At 39.9% G+C, this 26,582-nt stretch overlaps 1 protein-coding gene across 2 annotated transcripts in view; it reads right to left on the bottom strand.

Moving 5' to 3' along the window:
- Positions 1-433: 433 nt before the first annotated feature.
- rab3c (RAB3C, member RAS oncogene family) overlaps positions 434-26,582 on the bottom strand; it is a 145,846-nt gene continuing 119,697 nt past the window's right edge. For both annotated transcript variants that reach the window (XM_055634691.1, XM_055634682.1), the window contains exons 4-5: positions 9,928-10,052; positions 434-5,899 (exon numbers count right to left, since the gene is read on the bottom strand). In XM_055634691.1, coding sequence (XP_055490666.1) covers positions 5,712-5,899; positions 9,928-10,052 — 313 coding nt within the window. In that variant the 3' untranslated portion in view covers positions 434-5,711. The remainder of the gene's footprint in view (positions 5,900-9,927; positions 10,053-26,582) is intronic.

Raw genomic sequence — 26,582 nt, 5'->3', positions numbered from 1 at the left:
TTTCACTGCAGCATAGGAGATATGTAGCAAACTTAAAAGATCAAGCCCTTTTCATTGTGCCATGACATAGAATCCGTGCCTGCAACATTTGTAGGACGTGCAAACTAAATGTAGAACTTTGATCACTTGTATAAACTGTTGGTGAAATTAAGGGAGAAGAATACTGATTGCTCCTGTTTACTGGTTCAGCACAGCCACTGGCTTACTTAAGCCTGAATGTACTGAATAAAAATAAATAGAAAAACGTCAAAATATTTGTCTATTGATATCATTCACAGTAATATCTCCTGTGCACATGGCCACAGTGCATCATGCCATAATCTGCCTCCAAACCCACAAGCTCAACATGTAAGCTGCTTCCCCGACCATAGGTAACAGTGATTACAAACATTAAAAGACACAGGGAGCAATACTAGAATATCGACGCAACTGCTATTGTCTCCACAAGTTTATTTCATTTTTCAAACATACACATTAATTTACATATTTCACAGACAAACACAAAATAGCTGGTCTACTGTACAGTCTAAATTCCAACGAGAGGTAAAATATATTGTGCACATACATAACTTTCAGATTTAGGTAACAAGGTATTTTTAATGTTTTATAAAGGAATACAACATTGATCAAATAGCTGTTTTCAATAGTTCTATATGGCACCACCTCACAAAGCTTTCACAGGCAGTATTTCTCTGGTCGAACAGGTGTTGCTGGGAACAGGGGAATCAGAGAATTGTATTTATTTAACGGTAATCATGGTAACCACATTTCTAATAACACCTGCAAGCTTGAAACAATATTTTTGAAGAAAGGCATTAGTAAATTTTGTAGAATATACAGAAATAAGTCAGTTGTACTTCATTTCAAGTTTATCATCTATCAGAAAGGCCTCAGTAAAAAAATTGCCAGTTTATCTTCAGTCTGCACAATATCTGTTATCCTTTGACATGGACAGAAGAGACTGCAGGTGCTGGAATCTGGGTCAAAAAACAAACTCTTGTGGAACTCAGAGTCAAGCAGCATCTGTGGAGGCAAAGGTAAGGTCCATGTCACAGGTCGAGTCCAGTATTAGGGCTGATGCAGAGTTTCGACCCAAAATAAGGTATATCCATTTGGCTCCACCAATGCTGCTTGCCTGCAGAGTTCCTCCAGCAGTTTGTTGTTTGATCTGTTAACCTTAACTTTGTGAAACCACATTTAAGCGCACCTAGATCACTACCTGCACCATATTGTCTTATTTCAACCTCAGGATCAGTTCAATCATAAGGTGTAGAATGTTTGTGATGATAAATTGAGAGATTTTTTCAAACTGTGCAGAATGAGCTGCATAATATTTACATTTGCAGATTTTCCATTTATTTTGGATACCCAATGTCTAGTCACAGCATCAAGTACTCACATGTCAGATTCAGTGAAAACAGGTAGAAAACAATTCTCACCCTACTCTAGCGTTCTGATGTGGCTGGGCTCCAACCTTGGAATAATCATTGGATTTTGTCTATTATATGTTATGGAGCTTTCACTTTAAAGTTCAGAATTGAAACTAGTTTAATATGGCCAGGATTTATTTCATTGTCAGGAAGTAAGAATATTATTAGTATCTCATTACTATTGGCTGGATTTCATTTGAGATCCTAGCAAAGAATTTTAATATTTTTCCCATTCCTGGAAAATAAACAAATGAATTACTACTGTACAACATACTCATTCCTTACTGTTAGTCAACAACACAATTAGCTCTAAGACTTAAGGAACAATGATGAGAGTTCCAACAATTAAAACATTCTCACACAATCAAACATACATGCAATAGTCTGGTGACAGAATTTTACATTTACATAATGAAATTTCCCAGTCATTCCAACAAAACATTGTCACTGAACACGTCACAGAAATTCAGTAACTTCAGTACAAATAGCCTTTTCAAACACTGATTTACATTATGCCCACATACAATTACATAAGTCCCACATTGTCACTGAGAATTCTCAAATCACACACCATGCTTGCAGATAAGGCTACAGTGTATCGTCACCAGGGCTTGAAATGGCATCTACTTCAAGACACAAGGACATTTTTCAATTTCTGATGGCATGACATGAAACCCCAGGATCAGGGGACTGAGTTATGAGGAAAACTTATTCAACCCTGAAAGGAAATGTGTGAGGATGATCTTGTACAAGTTTCAAGGTGAATATACACCTACAAAATGTAAAAAAATATACCACATCACGATGCACTATAATATTTGGGACACGTTCTACCTGTAACTGATGTTAGGAATTTCCTTTTCAATAGTATTCAATGTATGAGATGGATATTGGAGGCAATTTGTTGTGATCATTTGAGAGACAATTGGGCATAATGGTGGGTGAGATAAAAAAAGATCTCTAGATTAATCATCTAAGGTTGGCTGTTACACTGTCAAATATAATTATTAACAAAATATTTAACCATTTTAAAAACAGTTCAATTTGAAGCAAGTTGATGGTTATGGGTCTGTCCCACATAGGCGACTTTTTAGACGACTGCAGGAGACTATGCGGTCGCCACATGTTCGCGGGTGGTTGCCAGGGAGTCGCCTTCATGGTTGTGAGGAGTTCCCGCATTCTGGGAACTAGTCGCGGCCTCATTATGGTCACCTCAATTTTTTCAACATGTTGAAAAATTAGCGGCGACTAGAATGGAGAGTAGTGAGAATTCTCGTGCCGTAGGTGGGTCGCCAGGTGGTCGAAGGTTCTCTTAGGTTCTCATAGGCTGTAGCCGGTGCTGACCGGTGAATTTCATTGGCTCATTGGGAAACAAAACGCAGTAGTTTTCAGAACCGGTAATGTTAATGTCCGCCGAGCGTCACAGCCGTGTATCTCTGGCTTCTTAAAAGTTGTCTCTCCCCCTGCTCCCTCTTTTAAGGTACACTGTGCTTTTTAGCTTCTTAATTACAGTGCCAACCTACCTGTTCATCGAGGTGTGTCTATCACATTGGCTTTGCACCGTGTGAATTTCATGCAGACAGCGCTCCCCCCGCTTGCCCTGTCCCCCGCCTGCATAACGGGCTGGTGAAGAAAGCAATGTGTTTGTGTGTGTTCCACTCCGACAGTCGCCGTTCCAGTTGCCAGTTTTTCAGGCGACTGCCGGCAACTTGACAGTCACTGGCAGTCGCCTGAAAAATCTCCTAAGTCGGACAGGCCCATTACTTTCCACAGTAGACATCAGCGGTGAATTTTGCAAGGTTTTTCGTTTATCAGTTCTAACTTGGTAGAATTATGAAAGCAATATAAATTTATCCTGTAGACTACGGAGAAAATTCTGAACATCATTTTGGAAATAAAGGTAAAATTTAATGCCCAATGTTCCCTGACTAGTACTATCAATAGCTTGCAAATAACTAGAGGGGAAGTTAAAATCAAAAATCATCATTAAAATATGTTAACTTCAAGCCCTGTTGTATACAACTTTGCACAGTTATCTGCATTGAATTAGAAATGCACCATATATTCTGAAATATTGCACTTAGTGGCCTATTGTCCCTCAATACAGAGGCTACACAAAAGTATAAAACACAGATCACTCCAGCACCAATGCATCATTTTACATTTGCTCCATTTAGATAAAAAATGTCAGACATCAGAAAGATAACTTGAACTACACTTAATATTACACAATCACGATAACATTGTTTATTTGCACAAAAATACTTACCTTCTTGATTTGCTTTATTGATACGGTTATTGATACAGCTTTATTAAATGCTGGCTAAACTGAGGTTTCTGAGCAACAACAAAAATTGTCAAACTAGCATTAAAATTACATGAAAGATGATGTAAATTCTCAGTGGATATAATTTTTATTTAATAATGCGGTAGGGTACGGCATTTTAAACATATTTACATTCATGCTTTTCTCTGCATTAATACGTGACAAACAATTATAACTAAGGCTGTCACGGATTGCCCTAGATTGGAACGTGCAGCCACAAAAGCCAAGGTTACATTACCATCTTCAGCTCCAGCGTTAGGGGGAGAATAGTTGATTGCCAATTATTATTTTCTATTTGTGCAGCAGTGCATACTTACTTTGCCCATGCACTCACTGTTGATTTCTAAGATGCCCTGTAAGTTGTTGAACTGAAGGATTGGATGCACCGTGCATCTATACTTAGCTATATACCAGCCATGGTTGATACATCTGACACTTACACAGTCATTCTAAAAGAGTTGTTTGTCTTCACTTAAGAGGGGTTAGGATTTTTTCTTTATTTATAAGTACATTTGGAGTTTTATTAATTAAGAGCTGTTTCACATTTTAAAGTGAATTTATCTTTTTAAGGTTTTTTTAGTAATACTTGCTTTTTTATATTTTTTACAGCTGTTTCCAAATGTCTCTGATGATCTAAGGCATTGTCTGGGATAAGTAAGATCACACTAAATCCCCTGCATCCTATGGCCAAATCATACGCTCATAAGTGATAGGATCAGAATTAGGCCATTCAGCCCATCAAGTCTACTCTGCCATTCAATCATGGCTGATCTATCTTTCCCTCTCAAACCCATATTCCTGCCTTCTCCCCATAACTCCTGATACCCGTATTAATCAAGAATCTATCAATCTCTGCCTTAAAAATATCATCACAACCTATGGCCAAAACTTGCACATATTTAACACTAATGGTTGTAGAACAATTATTCCCATTACCTCCCCAAGGGCCATAAATGACACATACAAAATAAAAATAAAAACGGACAACAATTTTCAATCTTACAGGACAGGTTGTTGTAGATGGCCTACAATAGGTACTGTTTAATGACACAGGCCCAGGCTCTGCTTTCCAGTAATATTTGAAGAAGTCAATTTCAATCTGCAAGTTGTCCCAGTGAATCAACAGTTAGTCTGAACAAATAGAATTGTAGTTCCCTCCCGGTACAACACAAGTGGTGTGAGGTGAATGTTCCTACACCACCTAGCTTTAGTGAATTTGAGTATCAGGTCAGGGCCTCACTCTAGGGTTGAACTGGCATTATTTTTTGAACTGGAATTATTTTTTTTGTCAGCACACATCCATAATTTATTCACAACAACATTAACATTTGTCAGGTAATGTTAGATCTGATACTGCTGGTATATATATTGAAAACACATTTACAAATACATATTATTCATCAAGGCATACTGTTATTTGGAATTGCTACCTTTTAAATGACATATGAATACTTACGACTAGACAAGGGTAACAAACGTTCAAGCAATCAAGCTATGTTTACTCAGTATTTTAAATGCAAACATTTCCAGTGTTGAATTTTGTGCAGACTGAGGATTGGCTTTTTATCATCAATTCATCATCCAGAAAATACTTGAAAGGCCACATAAGTTTAGTAAACAGGGAAATCTTAAGTAATTTATAGATGTAGTACACTGAGTCTAGGAAGCTTTTGTTCCTAGGAACCCATTGTTCCTGTAACAGTCACACAAACCTTGAGTCTACAGATAAAACGCAGAATCAATACAATATTTGTAAAGGCTGACTAAGTGTCAGTATTAATGGAAGAGGTCTTAGGAAAGAGTACTGAGCACAGACTAGCAAAAAAATAAATATAGATTGGTTTGTTTAATATTATATAGAGGCCAAACAGTTACATTTTCATGGACTAATAACTAAGGACTAATTTTTGTGATATAGACACAATTTGATTGCCTCCACATGTTAATGAACGTCACTAACAGCCGCAGTTTTGTTGCTGTGGGGGTGGGTTCTCTGTGAGTTTTGTGTTTTGTTTTCCTGCAGCAACAGTAGGATCTGTATCTAAACTCTCCAACATCTTCTCACAGATGATGTCAACAAGCCGCTCAAATGTTTGCTTGACGTTGATGTGATCCTTGGCACTGGTTTCAAAAAATTCAAAGCCTTGCAGAAAGAAAAAAGAAAATATTAGTTCCTTAATGGACTGATTTTACGAACAAACACAAAAATAACTGCTTATGCTCAACATCTCAGCTGTTTTTTAGTCTGTAATTGATGAGTTCTGGCTGAACAATGTATTTGGAAGCATTCAAATGTTATCTGGAATAACGGGCAAAAAATATTTTGTAAATATGATTGACCCTGAAATGAAAAATCAGAGCCATATTTCCCAAGGATTACCCACTATATTACAACTATAGGTACAATCTGTTTTCTATTCCCGGGCAGGAGTTTAGTTCCCACTGCCTGCAGCCTGGATACCACCCATGGATTATTCTCTTCATGGGATGGCCACCACAGTGATTCTGGCAGTGCACGGTCTGGTGAGGTGGGAGAGAATGCAAGATCGCAGGGCTACTGCAGGGTGGGAACAGGGAGTATCCAACATGAAATAACCTCTTAAATGTCACACTCGACTTGTAACGCAATTGAAGTCAGTATTGATCCAAGGCTTTTTTTTAAATAACACTGGTAAGATATTTTGTACCTTTCCACTCAAGTGGCAGTTTAAATTTAACAAGTCCCCTTTGTCAAATTTCCAATACCAATTTCTGAGCAGTGGCTCAATGCTATCTTTGCTAGTACAGCTGCTGGCTCAGATCCCAGGTTCAAACCTGACCTCGGGTGCTTTCTATGTGGAGTTTGTTGCATATTCCCCCTGTGATTGCATGGGTTTCATCCGGGTGCTCGGGATGCCTCCCACATCCCAAAGATGTGTGGGTTTGTAGATTAAATGGCATCTGCAGATTGCCCTGAATGTGTAAGGAGTGGATGGGATGATATATATAACTATTGTGAATGGGTGATTGATGGTCGGCATAAACTCAGTGGGCCAAAAGGCCTGTTTCCATGCTGCATCTTTCAATCAAAAACTTACACAGCTTTTTCCTGCAGTCTGCCTTTTGAATTGTGCAGCAATTTTCACAAGACAGTGAATCACAACATATGTATGAACTGCACCAGCATTTTACATCATTTTTATTCTGAACTTGGGAATTCCTTTTGGTGAGTTAGCCATTGTGATAAAAACCTCTTCAAGTTGCCTGGTGCTACCTGAGGCAACCATTTCCAGAGGATTCAAGCAATAGTCATAGAATATGGGCACCTTGTGAAAATTGGAAAGGACACAAAGTGGTGGAATAACTCAGTGCGTCAGGCAGTATCTCTGGAGAACGCGGTCAGGTGTCGTTTTGGGTCAGGACCATTCTTCAGATTATGTGAACGGAGCTTCTGAAAACTGTTCTGCCACTGCTGGTGCCTGGGTAGCCTTGTTATCTCCTTTCAGCATCAAGAGCAGGCACCCAAGGGTGCTTACTGGAGACCTCATATCAATCGCAAATTGTGTGTTCTAATTGGGGCTGATGTTCACCAAGTCTCCTATGATCCACTTTCACTCCTGATTCCTCTGCATGGTATTTTACTCTAAATCACATGTTCCCCTTTTTGCCAGTAGTTGTATCTCTCTAAATGCTGAAGGGAGGGAGAGAAAGAAACACAGTTTGCTGTGGTAGGTGAGAGGGTGGTGTGGTTTGCGGTAATAGAAGGGTCTTCTGCTCCCGCTTCCACTTGCATGACCTCTGATGGCTTTTCATCTGAAAAGAAAGGAAATTCGGGTTATCAGGTAGAAAACTTGAGCTATTCTGTGTAACACTTAAAGACCATGCCATGCCCTTTGTTGCAACTGTGTCTTAGCTGCTGAGAAGTGGCTTCTATTCCAACCACTTGCCTTAATACTTGTCCATCCCCAGCAGCATAATTGCAGGTCACTGGAAGAACTTCAGTCTTCCTTCCTCAGGTCAGAGTAGAGGTCTCGCATTGAGGTTGAGCAATGTTTTTTTCTGCGAAAGAAGAAGACATAATTAAAGCACTTCAAAAAATGTACCTATTGAATTAATTAAGTTTAATATAATGACAGTGGCAGCAGGCACACATGAGGAATGGCTTCTCATACATGCAGAGTGTGGGAGAGGTGCATTAGCAAGTTGCATATAGTAATGGGAGCAAGGATCATTGGTGCGGATTACAGCCCAGGAAGCGGGGTTAAGGTAAGGAATGATGGAGTGCGGTAAACAGCAAGTGCACCAAAGGAAAATGCTTACCTTAGCTGCCTTCCTGAGGAATTCCAGCTACCAAGAAGGTAGTGCACATCACCAATGCCACTTTCCTCCAATAAGTGCACATCACAGATCATAGGAGTTTTCTGCCACGACTTCAAGGAGAGTGTTCACTCTTCTCTGTATTTTAGTTAGCAGACCATCCAGGTTTAGTTCAGAAACATATGCTCCCACCCATCCACCCCCTCAACAAGGTCTGCCTTTGTGCCGTCAACGTCCCTTAAAGCATAAGGAGGTTTGGTACCAAATCTCTGCATAGGGACCTTCTCAAATAGCTTTCCTAGCTGCCATGGTTACTTGCATCCCATCCTTAGGCACTATTGCTCCCCAGTATAATTGGTTTGCATTGCTGGCCTGCCTTGAATAACCTGAGGTAAGTGATCTCTGCTGAAGTCATTACGAAACCTGTAATTCCTCAAAAGATTATTAGTTAAAGATATGCATTTAATATTACTCTAGTACCTTCCACATCTGCTCAGCATTTGCTTTAATAAGAAATATTGATAATTTGCATTAAAAATTGATGCCCAAATGAATAATTATAATTGAAGTATTTTCAATATGTAAAGTTTTCTACTTTTCAAATTCAATTTTCAAATTCAAATGTTCAAATTTCAATTTTCAAATTCAATCTACATCATTTAAATGTTAAAACCTTTTGAAGAACGTGGTGATTGGTGCTTAGTATTTTGTCCCTGGCACATTGCTTTTTTCAACCCAGGGAACAGGGTCATTGCAAATCAGAAAAGTGAAAAACTGCTGATGTTGGAAATCTCAAACAAATCAAATAATTGAAACACTCAGTGGGTCAGGCAGTATTTGCAGAAGGGCAGCAAAGTTTACATTTCAGGTCAATGACTTTTCCCAGAAAGGTCATAATTAAAAATGCCCTGTTCTTCAAATACACACCAGGGAAAAATTATAATAGCCAATTATATGCAGCCAACCTGCATATCTACGGGATGTGGATGGAAAGCGGAGCAGTCAATGGGAGAACATGCAAACTCCACACAGACAGTACCCGAGGTCGGGATTGAACCTGATAGAACAATATCAATTTATGAGAGGGATAGATAGGATAGGTAGGCAGAATCTTTCTCCCTGTGTGGAAATGTCAAATAGTAGAGAACATAGCTTTAAGCATAGATCATAGCTCTTGCTCTAGTATCTTTGGCTTTAAAGCCAGAGGGGCAATGTTTAAAAGAGATGTGCGGGGCAGGTTTTTTATTTACACAGAGAATGGTGAGTGCCTGGAGTGCGATGCCAGGGGTGGTGGTGGGGGCAGATGCAATAGTGGGATTTAAAATGGTTTCAGATAGGCATGTGATTTTGTAGAGAATGGAGGGATAGGTTTCATGTGCTGACAGAAGGAATTACTTTAACTTGACATTGTGTTCCACACAAACATTGTGGGCCTATGGGGCCTATTCCTGTGCTGCATTGTTCTAGTTTCTATTATTTAGATGAGTTTAAAAATATTTCTCATAAGGTTTACTTTCATGGCTAGTTTTATGGGAAATGTTATAAATTAAGGTATGATGCAATGGCTATCCTCCAAAGGTGCCTTATTGTAAAACATATCATATTTTGCCTTATTTCACCATGCTTGTTCTGCCTCTCTCAAGCAAGAGTGAATTACTACAAATGTGAAAGGCAAGCTCAGATCACCTGATATTTCAATGCCACACAAATAGATAAAGAACGCTGGGAATCAAATTTGGTTCAAGATATTCAAAACATGTAGAGGATGACTGTAACGAGGGGGTATTTCGATAAGAGTGTACATTATCAGCAAGATGTATTGAGGACTGGCCAAAATGAGTGCTAAACAAAACGATTCACTTTGCTCAAGCATACCAAGTTGGTCTGCCAGTTGTTTTCCTCTCTCCATCGATACAATTCTTTCATCCTCCATGTCACATTTATTGCCAACCAGTATAACTTGTGCATTGTCCCAGGAGTATGTCTTGATTTGGGTTGACCTGAAAGAAAATTGAGAAATATCTAAGTCAATCTTTGCATATAATTTCCCTATTGTTGTAAAGATAACATTATTAATATTATGTAAATTATAATTACTCACGCTCAGAAGATCTGTCTCGAGAGTAACTCGCATAACTACACTTGCCTTCAATTTCTCCATGATGTAAATGGAGGAATTTCATGAATGAACGATAACCGTTTGCGGGTTGTTTCATGTCATTGAGGAAATGTGACCAGTTACTTCAAGGAGTGAGCTAAACGCATGATTTCTGCATCAGAGTACACAGGATTACATCACTATACCATCATTGGACCAATACTGGACCAAATGGTCTACGTAGTGCACTACAAAGTACTGGAGGAACTCAAGTGGGTCAGGTAGCATCATGGAAGGAATGGACAAGTGGCATTTTATGGAATGGACAAGTGGCGCTAAATACACATCTTAACATTGCTGAGCAAACGATCAGTGTGATACTTGCACATAATAAAGTACACCATAACATTTTGTGTCTTTTAAGTGACAAATTTAAGACCATCAAAAATCCTCTAAATCCTTTCCAACCAAGCAAATCCACTTAAAATTTGCTACCATATTACTACACAAGACATTTTATTTAATTTTATATCAGATAGGGCTATGGAATATAGTTGCTAGGAGACTTCATGGAATATTTTCCTTCATAAAATATTTAGGACACCGATTGATATGCTTTATATGCTATTACTGCAAATAATATAAAATAATGACTAATAAAGAAGCACATCATCTTGAAAGATCAATTATTTTTGAAGTGATAATGTAATCTTTAAGAGGACAAAAATCAACGAATCAACTATATATGATATACTTTTCAAATAACTTTGAAAATTATATCATATATAATTCCTGTGACAAGGAATTGTTTTGAGAAAATACTATCTCATTAACATCACTTCTGAAACTTTGTATCCACAAAGGTTCTGGGTAAGATAAAGCTGTAAGAAGAACAAGAAAATGGGATTTTAATTTATTATGTAATTATGTAATGGCTTAGAAGAATCGCTTTTACACATGGGAAACACTTCATTATTGACATGAAAGTGAATAATGAAACAACTCCTTGCAGTGAAACATCACAGACCAGCATCTGTGCTCATGATGCTCTATCAGGAATCTTTAAGGCCTTATCTTCGTGCTACCTTTGGTCTGGTTTTCAATAATCCTTCATATTTCTTAGTCCGAAATGTATTTAATTATTTTTGCAGCTCTGCAAAGTAGCTTAGTATTTAATGTTGCTACATAAATGTTAAGTAACATTCCTCTTGGCTACGTTAGATGATCTAATAATTTTTTTTTTTTTTAAAGCAGCAGTGTGAAAACGATTTTTGTGCATACTATTGTGAACATTTCTGCTCAGAATGTTCTTGATTATCCATTCACACTTTGCAAAGATGAGAAATTAAAAGCTGCGATGAAAATTAAAACTTGAGATATAGTTCTGTCACCCTTGTGTGTTTATAACCTTATCTAAAACTATCAGTAATTACATTGTGCTGAAAGTTTCTATATTGAAATTAAAATTGCCTGTATCTTAGACATTTTTTTCAATATTATTACAATGATATGCTTCATAGGAACAGCTGAACAAATGAACGATATCAATGCATTTATTTCCAGAGTCCACATTTCCTACATTTGCTTTCAATGCTTCTGTTGTGACTCACACTGCAGAATGGTAAGCAGTAAATGAAGGAAAGGGTTGAGATTTACTCAGAGATGACAAAAGTTGCCCTGGAGACAAGAGTTATTGGAGGTTCAATCACTTCAGCTTAGTCACCACTCCTTTTTTGTTAAATGCTTCAATCAGTAGTGTTGATATTTTGTTAAGTGACCACATAGAGTTAGTACAATGATATGACAGGCTGCTCATTTAAAACTGATGTGGAAATTTCATGCCTGTGGGTATGATGGACTATTTAATTCTATATATCTATGGTGGAGATAGATAAATATTTGAACGATCAGCTGGGTTATGGGGAACAGACGCAGAAGAGTTGATCAACTATGATCATATTGAATGGAGGGGCAGGCTTGAGGGATCTGGTTGGCCACTCCTGCTCCTATTTCCTTGTGTGCTTGTACGACAGTCTAATGAGAGCAATGTTCTCCCAATTCTATTTGGTTACATAAATGCTTTATTAATTTGGGCAATCGTGAAAATAATAGCTCAGCCATTCTCAAATGTTATTCCTGTAGCAATTGTAAATCATCAGCAGTGTGGAGTCAACATATCCTTGCTATTCAGTGACTTGGTTTCACAGCTGATTTCTCAAAGCTGCCTCTGTCTGGAACTATGCCTGTCTGATAATTCAAGCACGTAGCAAATTTTGAAAATGAAGAAGACCAGCATTCCTGAACTAGAAAAATCACTGATTAGTTCTTTAAGATGGGGTCAAGGAAAGAGCGTTCACATTGTGGCCCTGTTTCCACAAATCTTTCCACCACCATGCACAAGAAACGACAAGCCAGACACCATTGTATGCAGATGCCGAGAAGTGTGTTCTGCTCTGGCTGAACAACTTCTAATCTTGTGCGTGGACTCGATAAGAAGAAGTTCTTTAAGATTGTGAGGAATGGAGGCTTTTCTAATCATCTTTGAGGATAATGGAGGATGATCTAACAAGACATTTTAAATTAATGTATCAGCTTTGCACTGCCATGGTCAATGCGTTAAAAGTAGTAGGTAGTTTATCCATTTAAAAATATAATAAACTCAAAGGTTTTTGACACCTGTATAATAACAAATAAATCAATGCATACAAAAAGTCAATCAGAACACTGTAAAAAGAAGTGGAAATGCAAATGATCTTTCAGAAGAATTAGGGGGCGGCACAGTGGCAGAGTTGCTGCCGTACAGCGCCAGAGGCCCAGGTTCAATCCTGACTGCAGGTGCTGTCGGTATTGGAGTTTTGTATGATCTCCCTGAGACCGCGTGGGTTTTCTCTGGATGCTCCGGTTTTTTCCCAAACTCCAAAGACCTGCAGGTTTGTTGGTTTTGGTAAAATTGTAAATTGTCCGTAGTGTATAGGTTAGTGTTAATGTATGGGGTGATCGCTAGTCAGTGGGCCGAAGGGCTTGTTTCCGCACTGTATCTCTAAATTCAAAGTAAGAAGTAAAAGCTATTTAAAGGCTCCTATGACAAGTTGAAATTGTGGACATATCATTACAGATGTATGTAGCTTGGTGCTGAGGGGATACAGGGAACAATTTGCATGTGAGTATAACCCTATTAAAATTGATAAATATGCATACAAAGAAAGAAAACAATCATAAACTGTGGAGGAAATGATTTATGATTCACCACTGGTTTTGAGAAGTAGCTGGATTTTATTTATGTCGATCTTTAATAAAGTAAGCAAAAGTCTAATGGTACAGGATCAATGTCACTCATTTATAGGCAACAAGTAATACAAAGATAGACACAAAATGCTGGAGTAGCGCAATGGGTCAGGCAGCATCTCGGGACAGAAATGTCAGTGTGGGAATGGGAGGTGGAGTTAGAATGTTAGAAACACAAACATCTTCTTCCTGGTCAAAAGTAAATCTTCCCATCCATAATTTATTGCAAAGGAGCCAAGTACCTTTGAGAGGTACCGCTGGATCTGTAAAGGCTTATTGGGTGTTTGTAGCACACCAAATAGATTTTAATCAAGATAGAAAACAGTTGCAGGTTCAAGGTGGCTGGCCATGTGATCATTTCAATCATGGCTCGTCTCGGTCTAACCACGTAGGCAATGCTGTGCCCTGCAAAATGACTTAAATCTCCGATTTGAAAGCAGACCTGTGAATAATTGTATGAAAGATATTTATCCATTGATGAACGCTATTAACATCTTTGCTGAGATTATGCAGTTTGATTTTTATTGTCATTAAGAGCAGATCAAAGAACGGATTTGGTGACATTATTGTTGAATCATGTCATACAGAAACAGACCTTTTAGCTCAATGTGTCGCTTGGACCATCAATGACTCACAAACTTTATTCTCCCTTTCATCTCATCAATGTTGCCCAGATTCTACCTCTCAAGGGACTATTTACAGTTACCATTTCACCTACCAACAGAGGGAGGGAGGGAGGGAGGGGAGGGAGGGAAGGAGGGAGGGGAAGGAGGGAAGGAGGGAGGGAAGGAGGGAGGGAAGGAGGGAGGGAAGGACGGAGGGAAGGACGGAGGGAAGGACGGAGGGAAGGACGGAGGGAAGGAGGGAGGGAAGGAAGGAGGGAAGGAAGGAAGGAAGGAAGGCAGACAAACGAATACTGGGATATTCTGTTCTTCAGCATGTTATTAAAAATCCACACAGATTAATTGATGGGATTAGTATTTGGTGACATCCTTTGTGGTTTACGTAATTTCCTCAACCACTATCCTTTCAAATGTTTTCCATGCCCACAGTTAAAGAATACACCTTTAAGAAGAAACAGTGCATTAAAACCTCACCAAAAACTCAGTCAAAAAGCTGGCGTTTGATCATATTTTAAAATAGCTGAAGTGCAGAAAGAAATGGAAGCTTTAGCTTGGTGGGGCATACCTTTCACATTTACAGCTGATCCACATTGAGACCATACATATAATTTGTCTGCATTGTTAAGGTAACCTGGCTGGACAAAATCATCCTGGAATCAAGTGACATGAATCTAATCAGTGGCAGCTTCTTGCATGACCAAAACATGTGGACAGGCCAGAACAAAGCCCCTGATTGTCAGTCTGAAGAAGGGTCTGAGCCGAAACGTCACCTAATCCTTTTCTCCAGAGATGTGCCTGACCAGCTGAATTACTCCAGTTTTTTGTGTCTGCCCACAATCTAGCTCTGAGAAACTTCAAATGATTGCCAAGTGCTGGCCCAGTACCACTATTTGTAGGGCTATCAAGGTTTTCTTGTGTTCTTGAAAATCCCTGACACGTGCTGTGCTCTGGCATTGGAGATCTCATGGAACACCTGCTCGGGAAAAATAAAACTGGTTTTGATGGACAGAATAGGTTAGGTTTAGGTTGCAGTCAGAAACAGGTGAATTGATCATGGGGAACAAGGACATGGCAGACCAATTGAATAACTACTTTGGTTCTGTCTTCACTAAGGAAGACTTAATTAATCTGCCGGAAATAGCAGGGGACTGGGGGTCAAATGAGATGGAGGAACTGAGTGAAATCCAGGTTAGCCGGGAAGTGGTGTTAGGTAAATTGAATGGATTAAAGGCCGATAAATCCCCAGGGCCAGATGGGCTGCATCCCAGAGTACTTAAGGAAGTAGCCCCAGAAATAATGGATGCATTAGTGATAATTTTTCAAAACTCTTTAGATTCTGGAGTAGTTCCTGAGGATTGGAGGGTAGCTAATGTAACCCCACTTTTTAAAAAGGGAGGGAGGGAGAGAGAAAACGGGGAATTACAGACCAGTTAGTCTAACATCGGTAGTGGGGAAACTGCTAGAGTCAGTTATTAAAGATGGGATAGTAGCACATTTGGAAAGTGGTGAAATCATTGGACAAAGTCAGCATGGATTTATGAAAGGTAAATCATGTCTGACGAGTCTTATAGAATTTTTCGAGGAGAAACTAGTAGAGTGGATAAAGGAGAACCAGTGGATGTGTTATATCTGGACTTTCAGAAGGCTTTCGACAAGGTCCCACATAAGAGATTAGTATACAAACTTAAAGCACATGGTGTTGGGGGTTCAGTATTGATGTGGATAGAGAACTGGCTGGCAGACAGGAAGCAAAGAGTAGGAGTTAATTTAGAAGATTGAGGGGGGATCTTATACAAACTTACAACATTTTTAAGGGGTTGGACAGGCTAGATGCAGGAAGATTGTTCCCGATGTTGGGGGAAGTCCAGAACAAGGGGTCACAGTTTAATGATAAAGGGGAGATCTTTTAGGACTGAGATGAGAAAAAAACATTTTTTACACAGAGAGTGGTGAATCTCTGGAATTCTCTGCCACAGAAGGTAGTTGAGGCCAGTTCATTGGCTATATTTAAGAGGGAGGTAGATGTGGCCCTTGTGGTTAAAGGGATCAGGAGGTATGGAGAGAAAACAGGTACAGGATACCGAGTTGGATGATCAGCCATGATCATATTGAATGGCGGTGCAGGCTCGTTAACGTTAACTCCTTTTCACAATGGCAGGCAGTCACTAGTGGGGTACCGCAAGGCTCAGTGCTGGAACCTCAGCTATTTACAATATATATTAATGATCTGGATGAGGGAATTGAATACAACATCTCCAAGTTTGCGGATGACACGAAGCTGGGGGGCAGTGTTAGCTGTGAGGAGGATGCTAGTAGGCTGCAAGATGACTTGGATAGGCTGGGTGAGTGGGCAAATGCATGGCAGATGCAGTATAATCTGGATAAATGTGAAGTTATCCACTTTGGCGGCAAAAACAGGAAAGTAGACTATTACCTGAATGGTGGCCGATTAGGAAAAGGGGAGATGCAACGAGACCTGGGTGTCATGGTGCGCCAGTCATTAAAAGTAGGCATGCAGGTGCAGCAGGCAGTGAAGAAATCTAATGGTATGTTATCATTCATAGCAAAAGGATTTGAGTATAGGAGCAGGGAGGTTCTACTGCTGTTGTACAGGATCTTGGTGAGACCACACCTGGAGTATTGCGTACAGTTTTGGTCTCCTAATCTGAGGAAGGATATTCTTGCCATAGAGGGAGTACAGAGAAGGTTCACCAGACTGATTCCTGGGATGTCAGGACTTTCATATGAACAAAGACTAGATAGATTCGGATTGTACTCTCTAGAATTTAGAAGATTGAGGGGGGATCTTATAGAAACTTACAACATTTTTAAGGGGTTGGACAGGCTAGATGCAGGAAGATTGTTCCCGATGTTGGGGGAAGTCCAGAACAAGGGGTCACAGTTTAATGATAAAGGGGAGATCTTTTAGGACTGAGATGAGAAAAACATTTTTTACACAGATAGTGGTGAATCTCTGGAATTCTCTGCCACAGAAGGTAGTTGAGGCCAGTTCATTGGCTATATTTAAGAGGGAGGTAGATGTTGCCCTTGTGGCTAAAGGGATCAGGGGGTATGGAGAGAAAACAGGTACAGGACACTGAGTTGGATGATCAGCCATGATCATATTGAATGGCGGTGCAGGCTCGAAGGGCCAAATGGCCTACTCCTGCACCTATTTTCTATGTTTCTATGTTTAGAAGGATATGGGCCAAATGCAGATGGGTGGCATTAGTGTTGATGGGGCATGTTGGTCGGCGTAGGCAAGTTGTGCCGAAGGGCCTGTTGCTCCGCTGTATGACTTCATGACTCTCGATGACTCTATGACTGTGAGTCAGTAGCTAAGAATAGAATTTAAGAATATTGTTAAAAGGGCAAAGGAGGTGATTAAGAAAAGATTATTAGGCAACTAGTTGTTCAGACACTGAACGCCTTAACAGATGGATCCATTTTTAAAAACAACATTTGAAAAAGATGAAATTAAAATGGCATTTTCAAGGTTCAAGGGTTTATATTCCTTAGGGTTAAATCATTAACGAACTTCATTAAGGGTTAATAAAATTATGTTTTCATTAGGAAGAATGCATGGTTATAAGCAAAACTGATTTGGATAAATTATTCACCACAGAAATGTTCACACGGATTTTGGTTTATATGAAGTGGAAGAAGTTGCTTCCTTGTATTGTGTCATTTTCAAACAAATGAACCCAATGCACTAGACTAGTGTAATGTGACTTTAAGGTTATAAATGAATCCTAAAGTGAAGATTAAACTTTGATATCATTAAAGTTGCATTAACTTCTAAGAAACCTTATTTTAATCAGAGTTCCAATTTGTTTTTTTCTTGTAATGGCAAATAAGGTAATTGTTATATTCCGGACGGCAGAATGAATAACAACTTACACGCAGGTTGCCTGGATCACGAGAGAGAGCTTTATTACCCACCATTCCCTGCTTATATTGAACACCAACTAACTAACGTATACATGAATATATATGAATACATTACACTGCTCTCCTTTTTTAAGTATTAAATCTAAGTACTCAGTTACAATTTTGTTGTTGTGATACTTGATTTAAACCAGTGTTTATGAAATTTTAAATGATAAAAAGAATATATTTATTTTACATATCTACACATTTTGTTTTACTTGTGCAGTGAGTTTTTTAACTTACAAACCTAACCTGGCTACTGGTTTATGGATTCTGCCTGATCGTCTAACAGTAACAGGTGTAACAGGTTTAGGTGTTGACTCGACTGTAGGCTTGTTTGGCTCTGTTTTAGTACCCTGACTTTGACCAGAGAAATCTGTTTCTTTGTCTGTACTGACTGAACTTTGTGTTTCAATCACAGTGGTCTCTTCTAATTCACTTTCAGATAAAAACTCAGGGATTAGGACCTAATGCTCAGTTTTTGGTTCATTTTAGGCTGGAATCATTTGATCAACATGAACACTTTTGATCCTATCTCCAACTTCAACTAAGTATCTTTTTGCTCCACACACTTCCACTATTTTCCCAACATCCCGTTTGTCTCCACTGGACTTGTTGGGAGGACTGAGAATACGAACCTGCTCATCTGGCTTGAAGTACCTCTCCTGTGGGAGTCTAAATGGCGTATTTGACAACTGTTTTTTCTCAACTCTCAAGGCCAAATTGGGTTAAACTAGATTTTGGCGTATTCTTAGCCTTCTATTCATCAACAGTTCTGCAGGTGTTGTGTGGTTCTGTACTTCTGCAAGAAACTAACCAAACATTGTTTCATGCTGAGCTTTGAACTACCCTGCAAAACCAAGGATTCCCAGATGTTCTACCATGCCCTCTGTGAATATCAGTAGATTATCCTGGTTGCACACACAGGAATGCCTTGTAACATTTTGTCCATGACAGACTGGAACATTTTCGGGAAGGATTTCACACCATAGGGCAGCTTTGTATTTGAATACAAGCCCTTATGTGTGTTGATAGTTAAGTACTGAGTTGGGCATTGAGTTGGGCATAGGCTTGAGACAAATCCAGTTTAGTGAAGACTCTTGCTCCGCTAAGTTCTGCATACAGATCTTGCGAGGTTAGTAACAGATATTGTTCGTCATCAACGGCTTGGTTGATTGTGACTTTGTAGTCACCACATAGTCGAACAGAATAAGGCCATTCAGCCCATATGTCTACTCAGACATTCCATCATAGCTAATTTAGTTTTCCCTCTCAACCCCATTCTCCTGCCTTTGCCCCATAACCACTGACAGCCCTAATAATCAAGAATCTGTCAATCTCCAGCTTAAAAATATACATTGACATGGCCTCCGCAGCTGTCTGTGGCAATAAACTCCACAGGTTCACCACCTTCTAAATAAATTCATTCTCATCGTTTTTCTAAAGGTACGTCCTTTTATTCTGAGGCTATGGCTCTGGTCCTAGATGCTTCTACTAGTGAAACATCCACTCCACATTCACTCTATACAGGCCTTTGACTGTTCGTTAAATTTCAATGAGGTCCCCCCTCATCCTAAATTCCAGCGAGTACAGGCTTCAAGCGCTTATCATATGTTAATCCAATCATTCCTGGGATAATTCTCATAAATCTCCTCTGGCCCCTCTCCAATGCCAGAAGATCTTTCCTCAGATATGGGGCCCAAAACTGCTCACAATACTCCAAATGCGGTCTGACCAGCACCTTATAAAGCCTCAGCATTACAACAGTTTTGTATTGTAGCCCTTTCGAAATAAATGCTAGTATTACATTCACCTTCCTTTGCAGCGATTTAACTTGCAAATTAACTTTCTGGGAATCCTGCACCAACTCCCAAGTAGCTTTGCACCTCCGATTTCTGAATTCTCCCCCCATTTACAAAACCGCCTGTGCCTACTACCAAAACACGTGACTCCACACTTTGCTGCACTAGATTCCATCTGCCACTTCTCAGCCCATTCTCCCAAGCTGTCCTAGTCCTTCTGCAGAGTCCCAGCTTTCTCTACACTACTTGTCCCTCTACCATTTCGTCTCAGAAACATTTGTTTTAAGAATTTTTACTTGGGTTCTTGAAGGTCATAAAATGAATCCTTCCGTTCTAATAAGCCCTTTTCGGCCAAACAACATACACAATTATAGGAGTGATGTCTAAATGGAGGCAAGCATGTTGTTAATCAATTTTACCAGTTACATTAAAAAGCTAGAGGATAAGGACTCAATCCATTCTGCTGGGTTTTCATTTTTTTAATGACAATGTTTCAAAATTAATGGCTTTTGTTCAGGTGCACTTTGATAGGTTTAGATGATCTTTACGGTGTAGAATGTGCTTGTAGAGAGGCCTCTGGGCACGAAACAGTGACATAATTTTCTGTGCATCATGTACTTCAATTAGGCTGTGGGCCGAGGACCTTTTTCGTTCAAGTTCGTGACCCAACTCACGGAAATACCTGAATTTTTAACATATTATGTAAAAATATTATATAAATCATACCTGAAACTCTTCAAGAACAAAACCTGCACATTTTTTAAAAATATGACAAAAAACTTCCAATTTTCCGAGTAAAAATTGTCCAATCAATGCACCTTTGACATTGAGGTCGGGCACAAATTGACCAATCCCGCGCTTTGCTTTATGGATGCTAGGCACCTGGGATCATGGCTGCCTCCTCATTATATCAATAGCAATAGCAAGGTTTCCAAGGAATAAAGGTAATGCTAACCTTGCTGATAATTTTGTTTTTCAATTGATTTATTTTTATAAAGTTATGATGTAAAATGTTAAATAAAAATGATAAATAACAAATGTAGAGTTAGGGTTAGCGTTAGGGTTAGGGTCAGAGTCAGGGTTAGGGCCAATCGGTCAGTTGGTCGGTCAGTCTATCTGTCGGTCAGTCGGTCAGGCTAGTCGGTAGGCCAAAGAAATGCTGTGGCAGATCGTTTGGGCTGTCGGTCGGCCGAAGGATGCTGTGGAGGATCTGTCGGGCCGTCGGTGGGTGGTGAGAGTGTGTTGCAGTTAATTAATGTGCAACTTTTGGCACTGACGAGTTATGACTTCCGTCTGAATTATATTTTACCTAAATCTGTGCAAAATTTAATGTAGTTCCGAGACATGGGTCACGAAAGTTGATTTCTAGACACATTTTTGATGCTCGGCCCACAGCCTAAATGTCATAATTCAGTAGCACAGGTATTATACATCAGAAATGACGTGGGCTTCAAAAGCAAGAGCAGGCCTTCACAGGGCCTTGCTTAGTCATACTGAAACAATAACTTGAATCACCACCGATGTTAGAAACATAGAAACATAGAAATTAGGTGCAGGAGTAGGCCATTCGGCCCTTCGAGCCTGCACCGCCATTCAATATGATCATGGCTGATCATCCAACTCAGTATCCCGTACCTGCCTTCTCTCCATACCCCCTGATCCCCTTTAGCCACAAGGGCCACATCTAACTCCCTCTTAAATATAGCCAATGAACTGGCCTCAACTACCCTCTGTGGCAGAGAATTCCAGAGATTCACCACTCTGTGTGAAAAAAGTTCTTCTCATCTCGGTTTTAAAGGATTTCCCCTTTATCCTTAAGCTGTGACCCCTTGTCCTGGACTTCCCTAACATCGGGAACAATCTTCCTGCATCTAGCCTGTCCAACCCCTTAAGAATTTTGTACGTTTCTATAAGATCCCCTCTCAATCTTCTAAATTCTAGAGAGTATAAACCAAGTCTATCCAGTCTTTCTTCATAAGACAGTCCTGACATCCAGGAATCAGTCTGGTGAACCGTCTCTGCACTCCCTCTATGGCAATAATGTCCTTCCTCAGATTTGGAGACCAAAACTGTACGCAATACTCCAGGTGTGTTCTCAATTCTTATGTCAATTACCTCCTTTCTTTCATAATGCGGATGTCTGGCCCAGATTCAATCATCAGTGTCCATAAAGCACATCACCCATGGCAGATTGTATTATCAGTAATGAAAGTTGCATGGATCCTGATCCCATCATCTACCCAGCCACCAGAGAAGGCCAAGACCAATCAACCCAAACGGACTCACTACTTTAATAGAATCGCTGCTTCAGGAGTTGTACGCTTTGTGTTACCTGTGCAACTTGCAGCTGATGTGTAAATAATTATATATAAAGCCACATTGTTTGCATGCATATGTTTCTGCAAATAACATACCAACATAACATGGAGTTTGCCAACATCCCCCCCCCCCCCCCCCCCCCCCCCCCCCCCCCCCACCGCCACCTATAGTCCTACACAAAACTGGTTTGGATCCCATACATGTATTTTGAATCAGACAGCATCAAATATGTGATCAGGTTCAATCAATTTCTAATTTAACAAATGATCTAAATGTTGACCCTGAGGAAGGCTGCCATTTGTACAACTACGGCAACCTACAGCTAATGTATTAATTATATGCCACACGCTGTTAAGAATGGCTAAAGTTTTGGCACTGATATTTCCCAAAATCATATATGTTTCATAGGTCAATAACCCCAGACTGATTAATGAAGAGATATTCCATGCAGCAGGTTTTGTTCATTAAACTCGTTCATTTTCACTAAACTTCATATACAAAACAAAAGGAGAACATTTGGAATCATTGTCAAATCTAAACAGTTGGAAAAGCAGTCACAGATGAAAACTTACTTTCATCTTTTGCTCTTCCACGCTAATACACCCATTGCCACTTAATTTGCATTCCAGTCTCCTGATCTCCTCTAATCGACCACATCCACCTCTGCAATGTAGAGTCCCAGGTGCTAATGTACCACAACCTGACCAATGATTCTGCCAATCCTATTCATCCAGTTACTCATGCTGTTCCCATCCCTCACCACCACTAATACCATTCCCATCTATGTCAATCCTGCCCCCCACAACCACATTACAAAGGGTAACTCCCAATTGCCCCCCTGCTTCCAAAATATCAGGCTCCAAATTCAGCTGGCAACAGTCCAGGCTCAATTCAGCTTGTGACCAATATCTCTCTGAACCGGACCTCAAGGAAAAGCATCTGATTTAAGGTTTAAGGTTGCAAAATGTACAATTTGCAGTTCCTTGTGCCCAATGACATCAAATCCTCATTGTAGGATCAACAACAAAATTGCTGTGCCCACCTTTAGCATCTTTGGGGGCATTTGAATATCAATGCACTAGAACACCAGAAAATAGTAGATCTTTCAAGCCTGCCCCACATTAAATATGATCATAATTGGTCTATGTGGGCTTCAACTCTACTTTTGCCTGCTATGCCTTAATCTATCATATATTTGTCTGAAGAAGGGTCTCGACCCAAACATCACCCATTCCTTCTCTCCAGAGCTGCTGCCTTTCCCACTGAGTTACTCCAGCATTTGGTGTCTACCTTCGAATTAAACCAGCATCTGCAGTTCTTTCCTACACATATATTTACCCACCTCTGATGATTCACCATCTTCCACCACTAGTTTAGATAATGGAAATAAATAGTAGGGGGTGGAAACACAAATAAAATACAGCAATATGGTATTTTTCTCTTTTTATGAAGGCAATTGAATTAATAATGTTATAGATTTGATCATTCTCTCCCACCTCAGCATAGACAAAATATGATTTATTAAATTGGCAACCAAAGTAAAATATTGCACATTTATGAACAGGGAAAACCTGTTGACTGCTTCTTTCATAAAACTGGCAAATCGTTTGATATACTATTATTAAACTGTCAGGGAACTATTCAATTAAATGTCAGTGAACTGAAGAAGACATTTCTAAGCCTAAATTAATAACCACACATTATGAAATAATGACAGAAATTATATATTTTTTATACCTTAAGAAAGGAACTTGAAAAAGTTCAAAACTTGTCATCGATATTCAATAAGATTAACTCTCATTCTTCTAAATCCAATGAATATAGACCTAACCTGTTAAATCATTTCTCACAGGATGTGTTCTCCACATCTAGGATATTTTCAGTGAACTTCCCTGAACCATCTCCAATATATCTTCCCTTAAATATTAAGATCAACACTGTGTGTCGTAATATGTCATAAAAATAAGCTGTTAATCACTTTTTTATGGCCAGTGAACTGGAATATTAACAACTATTAATTATCCATACACACCAAACATCCCGATAGTAAGCTGGCTTGAGTTTGGTGATCAAATGAAGTCTGAACGGATCAGTCTGAAGAAGGGTTTTGGCCTGAAACGTTGTCTATTTCCTTCGCTCCATAAATGCTGCTGCACCCGCTGAGTTTCTCCAGCATTTTTGTGTACCTTTGGTGAACAACTGCTGTGTTGGCCCCAGTTTATCCTCTGGAGTCATAGAACCATATGTTTATTGGTCTTATGATCCTGGCCGTGAAATAAAGCTAAGTCTCCTGTTGTCACTTGTCTGGGGCACTCCGTTTTTCATACATATGTGTGTACGAGAAGGCCTACCGGGAGTGGCTGGTCTAGCACTCTGGTGCCAGGATAACAGCCTCCTCTTGAACATCAAAACAACGAAGGAGCTGATCATGGACTTTAGGAGGGCACATCATCCGAGGACGTACACTCCATTGATGATAAATGGGGATCCTGTGGATAGGGTGAACTGTTTTAAATATCTGGGAGTCCACATCTCCGAGGATATGACATGGGCATCACACGCCTCAGCATTCGTGAATAAGGCAAGGCAGCGCCTTTACCACCTCAGGCAATTGAGGAAATTCAGAGTGTCTCCGAGGATCCTCCAGTGCTTCTACGCAGCGGTGGTGGAAAGCATCTTGTCCGGGAACATTACCATCTGGTTTGGGAATTGCTCTGCCAAGGACAAGAAGGCTCTGCAGAGAGTAGTGCGTTCGGCCGAACGCACTATGGGAACTTCACTTGCCCCCCTGCAGGAACTATACATCAGGAGGTGCAACTCCAGAGCCAACAATATCATGAGAGACCCCTTCCACCCCTGCAACGGACTGTTCCAGCTGCTACGGTCAGGCAAACGCCTCCGTTGCCATACGGTGAGAACGGAGAGGTTGAGAAGGAGTTTCTTCCCAGAGGCCATTCGGACTGTAAATGCCTATCTCACTAGGGACTAACTCTACTGAACGTTTTTCCTTCCATTATTTATTATGTAAAAGAATATGTGTGTTATGATTGTGTTTATAGTTTGTTTGGTTGTTTGGTTGTTTGTCTTTTGCACAAAAGTCCGCGAGCATTGCCACTTTCATTTCACATCTCGTATGTGTATGTGACAAATAAACTTGACTTGACTTGACGTACAGAAGATTGTCTTCCTCCTTCATCATTTTTGAGTTGTTGATGATTTGTTTCCACTACAATTCTGTTGAGATCTAGAGTGATTGAAAAGTACTATGCATGAAGGTGGGATGGGACAGGTGAGCGGGTCATCGCGTCATGGAATCATACCGCATGGATACATGCCCTTTGGCCCAACGCCCATGCTGACCAAGATGCTCCATTTACAATAGTCCCACCTGCCCATGCTTGGCCTCAAACCCTTTAAGTATCCATGTACCTGTCCAAAAGTATTTTAAATGTTGCTATAGTACCTGCCTCAACTACCTCACTTGGCAGGTCATTCCATATACCCAACACTCTCGTGTGAAACAATTGCCGCTCAGGGTTCCTAACAAATATTTTCCCTCTCACCTTAAACCTATGTCCTATGGTTCTTGATTCTCTTACTCTACATAAAAGATTGTGGATTCAACCTACCTATCCCCCTCATGATTTATACCTATTTAGGATCACCCCTCATTCTCCTGCAATCCAATGAATAAATTCCTAGCCAGACTAACCTTTCCCTATTGTGCAGGCCCTCACGTGCTGGCTATATCCGAGGAAATCTTCTCTGCACTGTTTCCAGCTTATGGAAAATAGAAAGGAGACCAAACCTGAATCCAATACTCCAGATGTGGCCTCACCAATGTCTTGTACGACTGGAACATAACATCCCACCTTCTATATTCCATACCCTGACTGATGGAAGCCAACGTATACTGAAAGCTTCCTTGACCACCCTGCGATGCCACTTTCAAAGTCCTGTGTACCTGCAGTCCTAGATCCCTCTGTTCCACAACAATCCCCAGGGCCTTGCCAAATACTGTTCATTATTTACTATTATTTACAAACTATAAACACAATCATAACACACATATTCTTTTACAGGAACTTCTACTGATGATTCCTGAGGTTATCAGTGCCTTCATTTTATCTTTTGAGTGAAAACATGCCAGAGGTTCTGAGGAGTTGGAGAGGTTAGCACATTTTGTCTGTCCTGGAGATCGTTTACCTTGTATGGCCTGCCTTTCAGAGTTGCTGAAATATGATTTGTGCCGCTTTACAGAGAATGTTGGCCATTATTTAAAAAAATACATATTTATATTGGTATGTCTACCTTGCCAATGAATGCGCAGAGATAGCACTGTAGAACCATTCTAATACTTCTTCAATGCTATTTTCTTTCATTTCCATAAAGTCATACAGCAGGGAACCAGGACCTTTGGAGCAACTTGCATACACTGACCTATATGTCCCATCTACACTTGTCGCACCTACC

This window comes from Leucoraja erinacea, chromosome 1, assembly GCF_028641065.1.
Source record: "Leucoraja erinacea ecotype New England chromosome 1, Leri_hhj_1, whole genome shotgun sequence".
Taxonomy (NCBI): domain Eukaryota; kingdom Metazoa; phylum Chordata; class Chondrichthyes; order Rajiformes; family Rajidae; genus Leucoraja; species Leucoraja erinaceus.
The sequence above is the reverse complement of the archived record's forward strand: the minus strand, read 5'-3'. Positions and strand labels throughout refer to the sequence as shown.